Source organism: Parasteatoda tepidariorum, chromosome 6 (assembly GCF_982258835.1).
Source record: "Parasteatoda tepidariorum strain Cologne lab strain chromosome 6, Ptep-v5.0, whole genome shotgun sequence".
Taxonomy (NCBI): Eukaryota; Metazoa; Arthropoda; class Arachnida; order Araneae; family Theridiidae; genus Parasteatoda; species Parasteatoda tepidariorum.
In genome coordinates this window covers 99,670,705-99,683,330 of record NC_141760.1, presented here as the reverse complement: position 1 = coordinate 99,683,330, position 12,626 = coordinate 99,670,705, and the positions used below count along the sequence as shown (strand labels likewise).

The window sequence follows — 12,626 nt, the reverse complement described above, 5'->3', positions numbered from 1 at the left end:
AATATGAATTTTTTTCGCGATGCTTCCTCTTGTAGTTGTATAAGTCGGAATATGTGAAGAAAAAACCGAAATCCAGAAAAGGTCCTTAAAATCTTTTTCCCCCAAGTAACTCTTGAAGTTACTTTTACATGATACGGCTGAGTTCAATTTCTGCCTACAATGCAGCTCGTCCAACATCATCTACTGAAAAAAAAATAAGAAACTATATATTTTAAAGTTATTTAATAATTTCAAATGTACAAACCAACATCACTTCTGCTTCATTGTTTTTATTGAAACTCACATGTGATCTTAGATCACCACATACTAATATCAGACAAAACAATATTAATAATGTAGATATCACATCACACCCATTGAAGATATGCACTAATCTATGTCTTTTCTTGAACAACTTGTACCGGTGTAAATCTCGTGACCGTCTTTATTTCTTGTCTGGGTAAGTTTGCAGTAATAATTAGCCTGAAAAAGATAATTATAATTATTTCAAGAGGTATTTCATTCAATTATTAGTTGGAAAGTAATGTCTTTCCACTCATTTCGATGTTCATTGGTTATTAATAAGTTCATTGTATACTTATAATTTTTTTTAAAAGATTTGTCCAACACTTATTTACTCGAAAACAATTATTAAATATTGAATTTCTTTTTTTATCTTCTTTTTTTTTCGAAATTCGTGATGAAATTTCTAGCCAAATACTAGAAATGGATAACGTCCGGCATTGTACACTTATTGAGTATCACAAGAGTAGTAACAGAGCCATTGTAACCAAAAACATTTAAGATGAGTATCCATGTGCCTTTCGTATATATATATAATTTAAAGAATATTGAGAAAACATGGAAGAAAATGATATAACAAGAATTAATGAAAAGAGAAGAAGAAAAATTATTTAAAAAAAATTATTTAGAAGCCGAAAAAAAAAATTCCTGTTTTTTATTATTTAAGTAAACTTTTTTTTAATATTTGCAAAAATATTAAAAAATTTTATTTATAAAAAATTATTTAAAAGCCAAAAAAAAAAAAAAAAAATTTCCAGCTTTTTAAAATTTAAAAAAAAAATTTTTTTTTTAAATATTTGTAAAAATATTTTATGTTTATAATTTTTCCTCTTCTTTTTCATTAATCTTTATTATTTTCAATGTTTTCTCTATATTTTTAAATTTCTATATACTTGCAGCTTATGCGCAGTAAATAAAACTTATTTTCTTCAATTTTTTCCTTTTATCCTTTTTTTCTTAACTTACAATATATATAACTAGGTGTGTGTGTGTAATTGAAATAGTAATAAAAAAAAATTTTGTTTAAAATAGAAGAGAATAGTCTAACTTATTGATTTAAAATCTAAAATTTTAAAAAAGAAAAAAAAACTGTTAAATGATTTTCAAAAAAAGAGCTATCATAAACAATTAATTCATTTTGCATGAATTACAATGCAACTTAAAATTCAATGCATTTTGAACATAAATTACTTCTAATGTGCGCAAAAAAGAAAGTAACGGAATGACTTTTAAGTTATCGTTCTTAATATTTTTTGGCCTAATGATTGTATTTTTACATACTCAGATGCAATCTTAATGATTCGTGAATCAGCCAGCAAAAATGCTAATCGATTACTGTAAGATATATATTTCAAGCTAGCTGTGAAATTAGACAAAACGTAAATACGGGTTTTTATATAACAAAAGGGCATTTTTTTTTTTTTTGCTGCATAAACGTTTTTTTGAAATAGAAATTTTAACTCTCGACGTTACAGGAGCTACAACAATCTGAGTGTTATGGTCCCTACAGTTTAGATAGGAGAGCAATTGAAAGTTAAACCTCCTTAACGTTAATTTCTTTTTAGTTTAACTGTAGAGCTATTTAAACATATCGAAACATTTTGCACAAAATGATACAGTGTTTCCGTGTAAACTATACAGTAATTCCGGGTAAGATATATTTTTTAAATGTTTTTTTTTTAAATTTCTTAATATGTAATGGTCAAATATTTTGTGAAATTTAAGGTATAAGGAGGTTTTATTTTTAGTACCATTTTAACCGGTTAACTGGCTTCAAACTATATTATTGTGGAAATTATACACTTGATAACATAAAATAATCTATTACATTAAAAAATTGCGCAAACTTGTAATAGGAAAGCGAAGTTACAGTGTTGTGTTATATCCCTAAGAACAGCTACCTTGCATTTTATACTTAACTCAAATGTTAAAGACAATTAGTATCCTAATTTTACCCATTTTGGATTAAATTAACTCGCATATTTCGTATACAAAATTTCTGATCCACCTTACACTATTATTTTTATTCCGAAAGATTTTTAAATAAGTTTCATAGCTTAATTAACAGGAAAAACTCACTAATTTACTTATTTAATCGTTAAAACCATTCAGATTGCGTCGTATTCCTTGCATTCATTAAATCAAAAGTAATTAATTGCAATGATTTTTCTTGCTTCACTCTGCATAAGTATTGTTACGTAACATTGCAATAATGATAGCTATTGAAACAGTGAGAATGTAATTCCACTTAAAAAGAAAATTAAATGAAGAGCGACATCAACCTACGTTTACACTATCGCCGAAACAATAGACTAAGCTAGAGGATGACTTCATCTGCAGACAGGACCGGTGCTTATCTTAAAAATCTTGGATTTAAAATTATCATATGCATGGGATCTATACACGCATGATCTATATATATAGATACACTCGATAACAAAAAAATCGAAGCACCAAGAAGCAATCATCCGATTGCTTTGAAATTTCGTATGCATGAATGTTTTGAACAGATGTGGCTGGAATGATGCCGACTGGGGACGTATAGTCTTTAGCGACGAATCCCGCTTCCAACTGTGTCCTGACGATCATCGAAGACGTGTTTGGAGACGCACAGGGCAGAGGGGGGATCTGCCTTCACTATTGCACTCCACACCGGCCCTCAACAAGGCATTATGGTCTGGGGTGCCATTTCCTTTGACAGCCGGACCCCTTTGGTCGTCATTAGAGGTACACTTACTGCACAGCTGTACGTCGACGACATTCTAAGACCTGTTTTGCTACCGTTCCTTTTGCAGCGCCCTGGGCTGGTTTTTCAGCAAGACAATGCCAGACCACATACGGTACGTGTTGCTATGAACTGTCTGCGGGCTTGTCAAACTCTTCCTTGGCCTGCCAGATCACCAGATCTCTCTCCCATCGAGCATGTCTGGGATATGATGGGAAGGCGATTGCACCTGGCACGGAATGTTGATGACCTCGTTCGACAATTGGATCGAATTTGGCAGGAAATACCGCAAGAGACCATCCGGGAGCTTTGTCGGTCTATGCCACGCCGTGTGGCAGCTTGTATCCAGGCTAGAGGCGGGTCAACACCTTATTGAACTTGTTACTGTAACTTTGCAATAAATTATTCAATTGTTCTGAAATTTTAATCATTTACTATTCCGTACATTGTCTTCCTATCCACCAATTTTCGTTTCAATCGGACAACTCCTTCTTGGTGCGTCGATTTTTTTTGTTATAGAGTGTATATATATCTTTAAGTTCCCTTATATTTTTGTCTATATCTTTATATAAAGCGCAAGGTGGATGGGCCCTTTCACCTTATAAAGGGCAGGAATATGTTTAACGGTCCAAGATCTTGATTCAGAGAACTTGGGGGAATTTCTCTCTCCAAGAAATTAGATGATTCGTCGAATTCAGGCTCTTCACTATTCAAGTTCAAATCACTGTTCAAGTTTTTAAATGTCACTGATTGGTCGGATGGAAAACCTGCGCTTTGTTCATATTCAACATTTTAAAATCATACTTACATGAATTCAAAATTACTAAATAAAATTGAAATAAAATCATAATAGCACGAATAGACCATAACAGATTGATTTATTTGGATTGAATGTATGAAAACGGACAACAAAAGGACATAATCTGGTGCATGCTTGTTGACGTCACAAAACTTAAGAAGCTGATTGGTTAAGAGAGAAAAAACTTGAACCTTATTTCTCGATAGTGTTAATTATTGTCATGACGTCACTCTTAGTTTACATTTTAAACAGTTGAGAATTTGATTTGTTTTTTCTTGTAATTTGTATTATAATTTTTTTAGAACTTGACGGTGTTTTTTTTTCAAGATAAACTAAAATTTCGTACTTACAGCGTTTTCTTTCGGTTCACAGTCATCAGCGTCTTTGTAACTGACTTCTTCTTTCAAACACTTGGTAATTACAGCAGTTACTTTAATACGATAAGATGATGCTTTCTTCAAAAACAAAAGAGACATTTACGAAATATAACAATGATATATTATTAGTAAAAGATCAATTTTTGTTAAAGGTACTATAAAACATATGGGATATATTACATAATTTAGCAGGTATAAATATTAATTTAATTTTAAATGAAAACGAAATAATATCAATACACGTCATTTTCAATTTTAAATAGCAGTAATACACAGAAAGACAAAAGATGCAAAATGACATTAAGCTTGTTTTATTTAATTTTTTAAAAAAATTAAAAATCAAATTCGTTTGGTATCCGTACACGTTGAAAAAGTGAATTTTAGCCTAAAATGACAATTTTTTTTAATTTTATATTACGAATCTCCGTTTATTCTAGTTTTCAAAACAGTTTAAATTTTAACTGTGCGTCAATTAGAACAAAAGTTATGATTAAAAGAATATTAGTCGATAACTAAAAAATGAAACCGGAAATAGCATTCCAAAACCGGAAGTGAGACAAAAACAGTTATATTTATCTTTATTTTGGGATAATTATCTTTCTTTGACTTAAATAATTATTATTTTAATGTTGCTAGAAATGAACCTCTCAATTTATCTTTTATATTAGTAGCTTTAATGGCATTGTTTGGAAATTTGTCCCTAAGGAGGTGTTCGTTGAATTGCAAACATTACAATTTGGTGTGTATTTGGCTGTTACTCAGTTTAATAAAGGTTTTCTGGGACTGAAAAGCATATTCGACATAGTTGGAGTCAGCCCTGGCAATAAAACTTTAAAAGGTTTTACAGAACTTGATTTTGAGCGTGTGTATGAGTCTCAACGCCATTCATTAACTAATGTAAAAATTGTCAGAAAAAAAAATAGGGTTGAAAAAAAAACAAAAAATTTGTACAATTGAGAAAAAGGAAGGTATCACATACAAATCTGGAGAATTTTAGAAGTATTGAAGCATTTTTAAAATAGAAATGATATAATTTATACTTTAAATGCCTTTTTCTCAGAATGTAATTTCACGCAAAAATAGTAACTTTCAAAATTCATTATTAAAAAAGTTGTTGATATATTTCAATAAAACTTTGTATGTGTATTATGTATAATATTTTCTAGTGCTTGTGCTACAATTGTTTAAAAATACTTAATAGTTTTTTATTATTGGTCTAAAATGTGAAATACGAAGTAAAAAATTTGACAAAAATCTCATAAAAAGTTTTCAATTATCTATAAAAAATTAAATTTTCCAAATATTTTTATGATTGTAGTCAAATCACTAGACAAAATTCAGCTCTTTATTTTGATAATAACACTTTTTTGATACAATAATTTTGGTGAAGTATATCCTTTCACAAGTTTTATGAAAAAAACATCATTTTTTTCTTGTTATTTAGCTTTTAAAAACAAAATATAATATAAATGTCCAATTTCTCTTATTTAATATTAGTTTTTACATATAATAAATATAATAACATAATTAAAGTGTTCTGAAACTTAATATTTTTAAAAAAATCCTCCGAACGTGTTCGGATACCTTAAAAATAAAACTTATTACTCAACTTTTAATGATCAATTGGTTTCTTTTTCTAAAAATTAAAGGCAAAATTTTTTTTTAAAGACACCAAATATTATTTTAAAAGATGAGTGTTTATAATGTCATTAGATTCTAACCACTTCTGCGAAATATATATTTTAACATATTTCGTAACATTTGTAGATATTTCCCTTCAAAATTTGGGTCATGCATTTTTAATAGCTGAGAATAAGTATTGATTTTTCTTAATGTACGTTAACCAATCCTATTAAAGAATAATATTTCATTTCACATAACGTTCTAATTGTACATATTTAATCAGGCAATAAGATTTTTATTTTTTTCCAATCCAAATCATCAATGGGGGGAAATAATAGTAAAAAAAAATAAAATAAAATTGGAATATATTTTGACTCTCACCAGGTCCTTAAAATTTCTCTAATTTCAAAAAATGCATTACTTTAAAACTATTTTTTAATTTTCACATATCAATATTTTATTTAACCGCCTGCCGTATAAATATCTGCATTGTAAGATCCTTTATTTGTGAACAAAAAAATATATCTTGTAATATTTACCACCCTCGCCTCGCATATTTATCTAACATGATAAAAATTACCAAAAAAGAACGTCTATTATTTTTCTACGAAAAAAATATCATATATTTTACAATGTAATTGCACAGTGAGTTAAAAAAATGCAACACTAAATTCTAACGTCGTAAATGTCAATTTTTATAGTTTAAAGGATTGACCTCAAGTATGATAATTAATTAGTTATAACTATAGATTAAGCTACGAAATGACACATGAGTATAACTAGTTTCTTCAATGGTAATTTCATGTAAAAAACAATTTACTTTTTAATTATTCATATTTTATTATTTAATTTACTGTTTCCCTTTTAAACCACGTGATTTTAAGTAACATAACGCGAATACTGAGCGAAATTAATCAAATAATTTATGAGTAGTTAATTTTAAAAAAGTCCCATATTAAAATTTATTTTTTAAAAACAATCTGATTGATTTTTTTTTCAAATTTTGTATACGGTCATCCAACAATCTACACTTTCATATGCTATAAAAACAAATTCGGAGTACAATACATTGAAATTCGAAGTTTTTGGACAATTATTTGAATCGGAAAATAAATGATATAAATAATTATAAAAACTTATTTTTTGTATTGTTGTTTTTAGATAAATGATTTTAACAACTTAGTGCAACCATTTTGCAAATCACTTAAATAGTAACTGAGATATTTCAAAATCTACAAAAAGTGAAATTAATATTAGGCGGTTCAAACTTCATGATTAAAGGAGCTTTTCATTTTCATGACTAAATTTCTTGGGATAGTATATTTCAGGTTGTGATTACACCCCCTAAAATTTTAAAGAAAGACAAGTATCTAAATACGTCGATTAAAAATAAACTTCTGAATTAAGCATAAATAAAGAGCTATAAATAAAAAGGACCTGCTAGAGTTACTGTTCTATAAACAAGAACCTTCCTCAGTATCGAAACTCAAAAGACGAAAATGGACAAAATAATAGAAGAGAGACGCGATGGCTCAGGACATAGAGCGTTCGCCTTCCAATGAGGCAAACCGAGTTCGAATCCCAGTCGATACGAATTCCGCACCCGACTTGCACCGACCACAGTGCTGACGTGAAATATCTTCCGTGGTAGACGGATCATGGGTTAGAGTCCCATTGCCGTCATTCTAACCGTGGGTGGTTCTCGTGGTCTTCCTCTCCATGTAATGCAAATGCGGACTAGCTCCATCATAAAGTCCTCCACGAAGGCAAATTTCTCCCTATACTCGATCCAGGAGTTCCTTTGTCTTCTGGATTTGATTCAAAACTACAAGGTTACCGAGTTAAAAATTAGTAGTCGTAAACAAATAAAATTGAGTCGGCTGTTCAACGACAGTTATAAAAACTAATAGTAGACGGGCCGTTATAGCCTGGTTGGTAGGGCACTGGGCTCATGTCCAAGAGGTCGTGGGTTCGATCTTCACAGCTGAAGACTCCCCGTGTAGTAAATGGTGACTGATGCACGTTAAATCTGTCCAGTCTCAAAGTCCTCCATGTTCCAGTAACAAATCATACCTCCAGGGGTACTGATCCAGGAGTTTCCTTGTTTTCTGGATAGGTTCAAAATTACAAGACTACGGAGTTGAACATTAGTAGTCGTAAACCCAAAATTGCGTCGGCTGTTCAACGACTTTTATATATATATATAAAAAAAAGGAGGAAAAAAAACTAATAGTAGACATAAACGTTGCAGATAGAAGAAAAAGTCATTTAAAAAAGATTTGTAAACCATAAAGTACGTTTTTGTGATGTATTTAGCAACTTAATGAATAGATATAACTAATTAATTACGCAAATTTCGTCAGCCGTTTGAACCTACCATTTTGTCCATTCATTTTGTCCACCATTTTGTCCACAGGAGTTTCAATTGATTGAATTTTCTGTTCACTGTACTTATATCATGGTATTTTTTCCCTAACTAAAAAAATCACTACAAGAACATAAGTGTAATATCACAAATGAAAAGTATTCACCTTTACGAAAAGAATGTGACACAGAAAAAAAAACGTTTACATTTCATACATATCTGTAAGTTAAGTTTAAGAGTTCAATTTAGTAATATACGAAAGAGTTAAATAGAATTCTTTGACTTACTCCACATTCTTCATTGGAGCACTTTGCTTCTTCAGCTTTGGTAATACTGTCAATTTTCCAGCGATAAGCACCATAAAAATGATCTGAGAAAGCTTGAAATAACTCATTTGCTATCTTTTTTACATTTTCGTCACTTACGTCAACTTCTTTATAATCATCGCAACCGTCACACGAATGAGAGCTTACAATAAGTGGACATAAAACACATATCAGCAAAATAGATTTCCACATGTTGAATTTTATTGATTCTCAGATCAAACCTTTTGCGATGCTAGAAAGAAATATGTGCTACCTATTAATCAATGATTCCAAGTCCCTTTAGAAGATTAATTTATAGGATAGCTTAAACTTATTCACCTGTTTCTTTCTCAACCTTATCAGAATATTTAGATAATTTAAAAAAACTTTGAATAATGATAAGATTAATGTATGCAAAATTTTCTGGTGAATTTGCTTAACAAATTTTAGATACATGTATGCAATCAGTTGAAATCATCGAAGTTGCAAATCTCATATTAAAGCAATTTTAAAACAGTAATATCTGTAAATAAACTAGATAATAAGAACAAAGATGATACAAACCGACAGTTTGAGGCTACTGGTGAGAAAATCATGCAATTAAGTGCGATGCGTATTTTTGTGAAAATCCTCGTCTGACCTCCTAACCTGTTATAGCAATGCAAAGATTGAGTTTGTAACAAAAAAGTTAAGGTAAGATTTAGATACATTTTTCACTTAATGATTTAAATTTATAACAATGTAAATTTTTAGTTTTATATTATGTTATGCACTTCTGGTGACTGGTGTAGCACTCAACATGCTAGAAAAGTAAAAGACTTAAGAAATATGAAAGATTTAAATAAGAAGTTATAGGCTGTAGAGAGAATGCTTAATTTTGAAATTAAGTATATACTTTTTTACTGTAATGTAATTTTGTGCATTTTTTGTGAAGTAGGGGAGAGTGGGGTTAATTGTAACAGAGCAAAAATTTCGAGTGTCGGGTTCTAGATTTGGTTCCTAGGTGGCGCACAAGGTGTATTTAATAAATCTACATGTACACCCCTGCTGGCAACCATTTTTATGTACTTTTGAAAGAGTTGCATCACAAAAGATATTTTCACGCTACGTAAGTACTTTTTTTGGTATTAGAATATTATATTGTAACAAAGTAATTTTGTTTAAACTAATAAAAATTATTAACCGAATATGTAAGTGGACAGCTTAATTAACATTTCAAAAAAAAAAGATTAGTTTTGTTAATTAACTAGCATTGTTTTTAACAAATGAAGCTGAAATGGCGCCTTGGGGACGACAGTAACAATAAGTAAAGGGACGATTGTAACAACTGAAAATAAATAATCTTATGTTTACAAACCGTTACTTAACTCTTTAGGAACCACCAATAGTTTCCTATATCATTTATATTATGTCGCATGTGCATTATTTTATTTGTCACCTTTCGCAGCATAAATTGAAATTTTTAACCCCTTAAAGTTAAAAGTTTAATCTCTGCTCATTATTATTTTTACTCCCAAAATATCACTACTATTTTGATCAATAAAAAAATATATCACAACTATGATAATATGTATAATTAACTATGTTTTAGTTGAATTTATGAACTGTTACAATTGATCCCGTAAGTGGGGACAATTGTAACAAGTGCACGACTGTCAAAAATTGTTAATAGCTAATGTAATAACATTTAAAATAAGGTATCTTTTTTTTCTAGTAGAGGATAGTCTACTTTACTCGTCTGTCAATTAATACTAATAACATATTGGATTTTTTGTTAGTTAAAAATAGTTAAGTAAAAAATGTTACAACTGACCCCACTCTCCCTTAGTTTTACAAAATTTTATCTCATTGTTATTTTTTATACAAAAATGTTTTATTTTTCGTTCCTTTTTTAAATAGACCGCCCATTAATTACTTTAGATCAGTACCATTAATAACATTAAATAAATAAATAATTTTAATTATTTATTTATTTAATGTTGCATTTGGCAATGCTAAGCGATCAAATTATTTTGAGAAAATGGGTAAACCTCTACAGTAATTCAGAAATAGCTCTATCATAAGCTTCTACTGGGTAGAAGCTTACGATAAAGTTATTTCTAAATTACTGTTTACTGATAAAAAAAATATAGTGTATTCAAAAATCCCTCAAAATTAAATAAACGTACAACAGAAAATCATTACAAAAAATTGTTTTGTTATAGTTTTGACTATATTACCTCACACAATTAAAATGCACAAATTCAATAATTTTGGATAATTATTGAATCTTCCTTCCTCAAAAAAGAAATTAAAAAGTATATTTCCGATTTTATTCTATGAATGGTTTTAAAACAGTATATTTTTCTTTGGTAAGTTCATCATTTAAATGATGAAAAGAGCAGTGTATGTGCGTTTGTTTAGAAAAAGTCTTTAAAAAGAAATTAACAAGTCTATTTCCTGTTTTTTTAATCTTTGAATAGTTTTTAAGTAGTATATTTTTCTTTGGTAAGCCCATCATTTAAGTGTTCAAACAGAAGTGTATGCGTTTTTTCTCTCAGAAAAGTGGATGTATATTTTTAATGGTATTATTTCTGTAGATACAAATTCATAAGTTTAAAATGAGTAATAGAACTGTTTAGAGATAAATGGAACACAAAATATTTTATAAATTATAATGATATCTGTACAAAAAATAAAAAAGTGAATTCCGGGAATAACTTTTGACTGAATCGATTTTTCACATTTAATGGTTCAAGGACCTAAATGTTAAATATGAAAATTAATTAGTGTAAACGATCTTCCGTCTAAAGTTACTTCTGAAAGTCAAATCACAGAATCAAGTTTATGTATACAAATTTTTAAAACTTGATTTCTGGAGAACTATTAGAACTATTTAGTGCAAATTTTGTATTTTATCATTTAAAATTTCAAACTTTAAAAAAATATTAAAAATTGTATTGCTTACGATTTCTGAATTTTTTATACCACTATTAAATGAAATAATGAAAAAAATATATAACTACCAAAAATTTTTTCTTAGGAGAAATCAATTTTAGATAAATATGCAAAGTTTTGTGTAAAAAAATTTCAATTCGCTTAAAAAGTTCTTCAGATACAGCGAAATACGGAAAAGGTGAAATTAACGTAATTAAATCTTCTATCGCTTTTCCGCCTTAACTTTGGGGACCATATTTTTCAAGATTTGTGGCTTCTTTTCATATTTTGAGTCAGGAATCAAAATACGAAGAAGAGAAGAGTGTACTTTTGTGTCTGATTGCGTAACTCGTCGTCTTTAATAATTATCAAACATATTTCGTTTAAAAACTCAAACCATTAACTCAGTGATTCTCAAACTTTTTTTTTGTTGCGGCGCACTTTTAACGATTTCGAAATATGAAGGCACACATTAAAAGAAATTAGAATAAAGTTGTTTAATTACCTATTTTACACTGTGTTAAATAGTTTGTGATAATAATTTTGAATGTGAAATAAAATAATATGTACTACAAAAGCACTTTTATTAAGGAATTAATTATTTCTTTCCATCAATTTGTTATTAGTTAGTAGCAGTTAATTATTTTTTTGCTTGTTATTAATTGTTAGCTTGTTTTCTATAATTATTAACTGTTATTTTTTTGTGATCTCTTCTTAACTAGTTTTTTTACTAATTATCAATTGTTAGCTTAATTTTTTTTTAGTTTTCCTTTGTTAATTTGTTTATTTGCATAGCTTACTTTAATGATTAACTCTTACAACATTTTTTAAAATTGTATGTCATATACGATTTAAACACTTCCATCTTATTTTAAGATTGTCAAAGATGTTAACGCGGTTAAAGCGTGGAAAAATTATAAAAAGTATATATATATATATATATATATATATATATATATATATATATATATATATATATATATATATATATATATATATATATATATATATATATATATATATATATATATATATATATATATATATATGTATATATATATATATATATATATATATATATATATATATATATATATATATATATATATATATATATATATATATATATATATATATATATATATATATGTATATATATATATATATATATATATATATATATATATATATATATATATATATATATATATATATATATATATATATATATATA

General features: G+C 28.1%; 1 protein-coding gene across 1 annotated transcript; it reads right to left on the bottom strand.

The window, feature by feature from the left end:
• Positions 1-256: 256 nt before the first annotated feature.
• Positions 257-8,782, bottom strand: LOC107446903 (uncharacterized). Its single transcript, XM_043048423.3, has 3 exons — positions 8,459-8,782; positions 4,157-4,261; positions 257-462 (listed from the first exon to the last, which is right to left on the bottom strand). Exons 1-3 carry the CDS (start codon positions 8,687-8,689, stop codon positions 370-372), a joined length of 429 nt encoding a protein of 142 aa, XP_042904357.2. The 5' UTR covers positions 8,690-8,782; the 3' UTR covers positions 257-369.
• Positions 8,783-12,626: the final 3,844 nt, after the last annotated feature.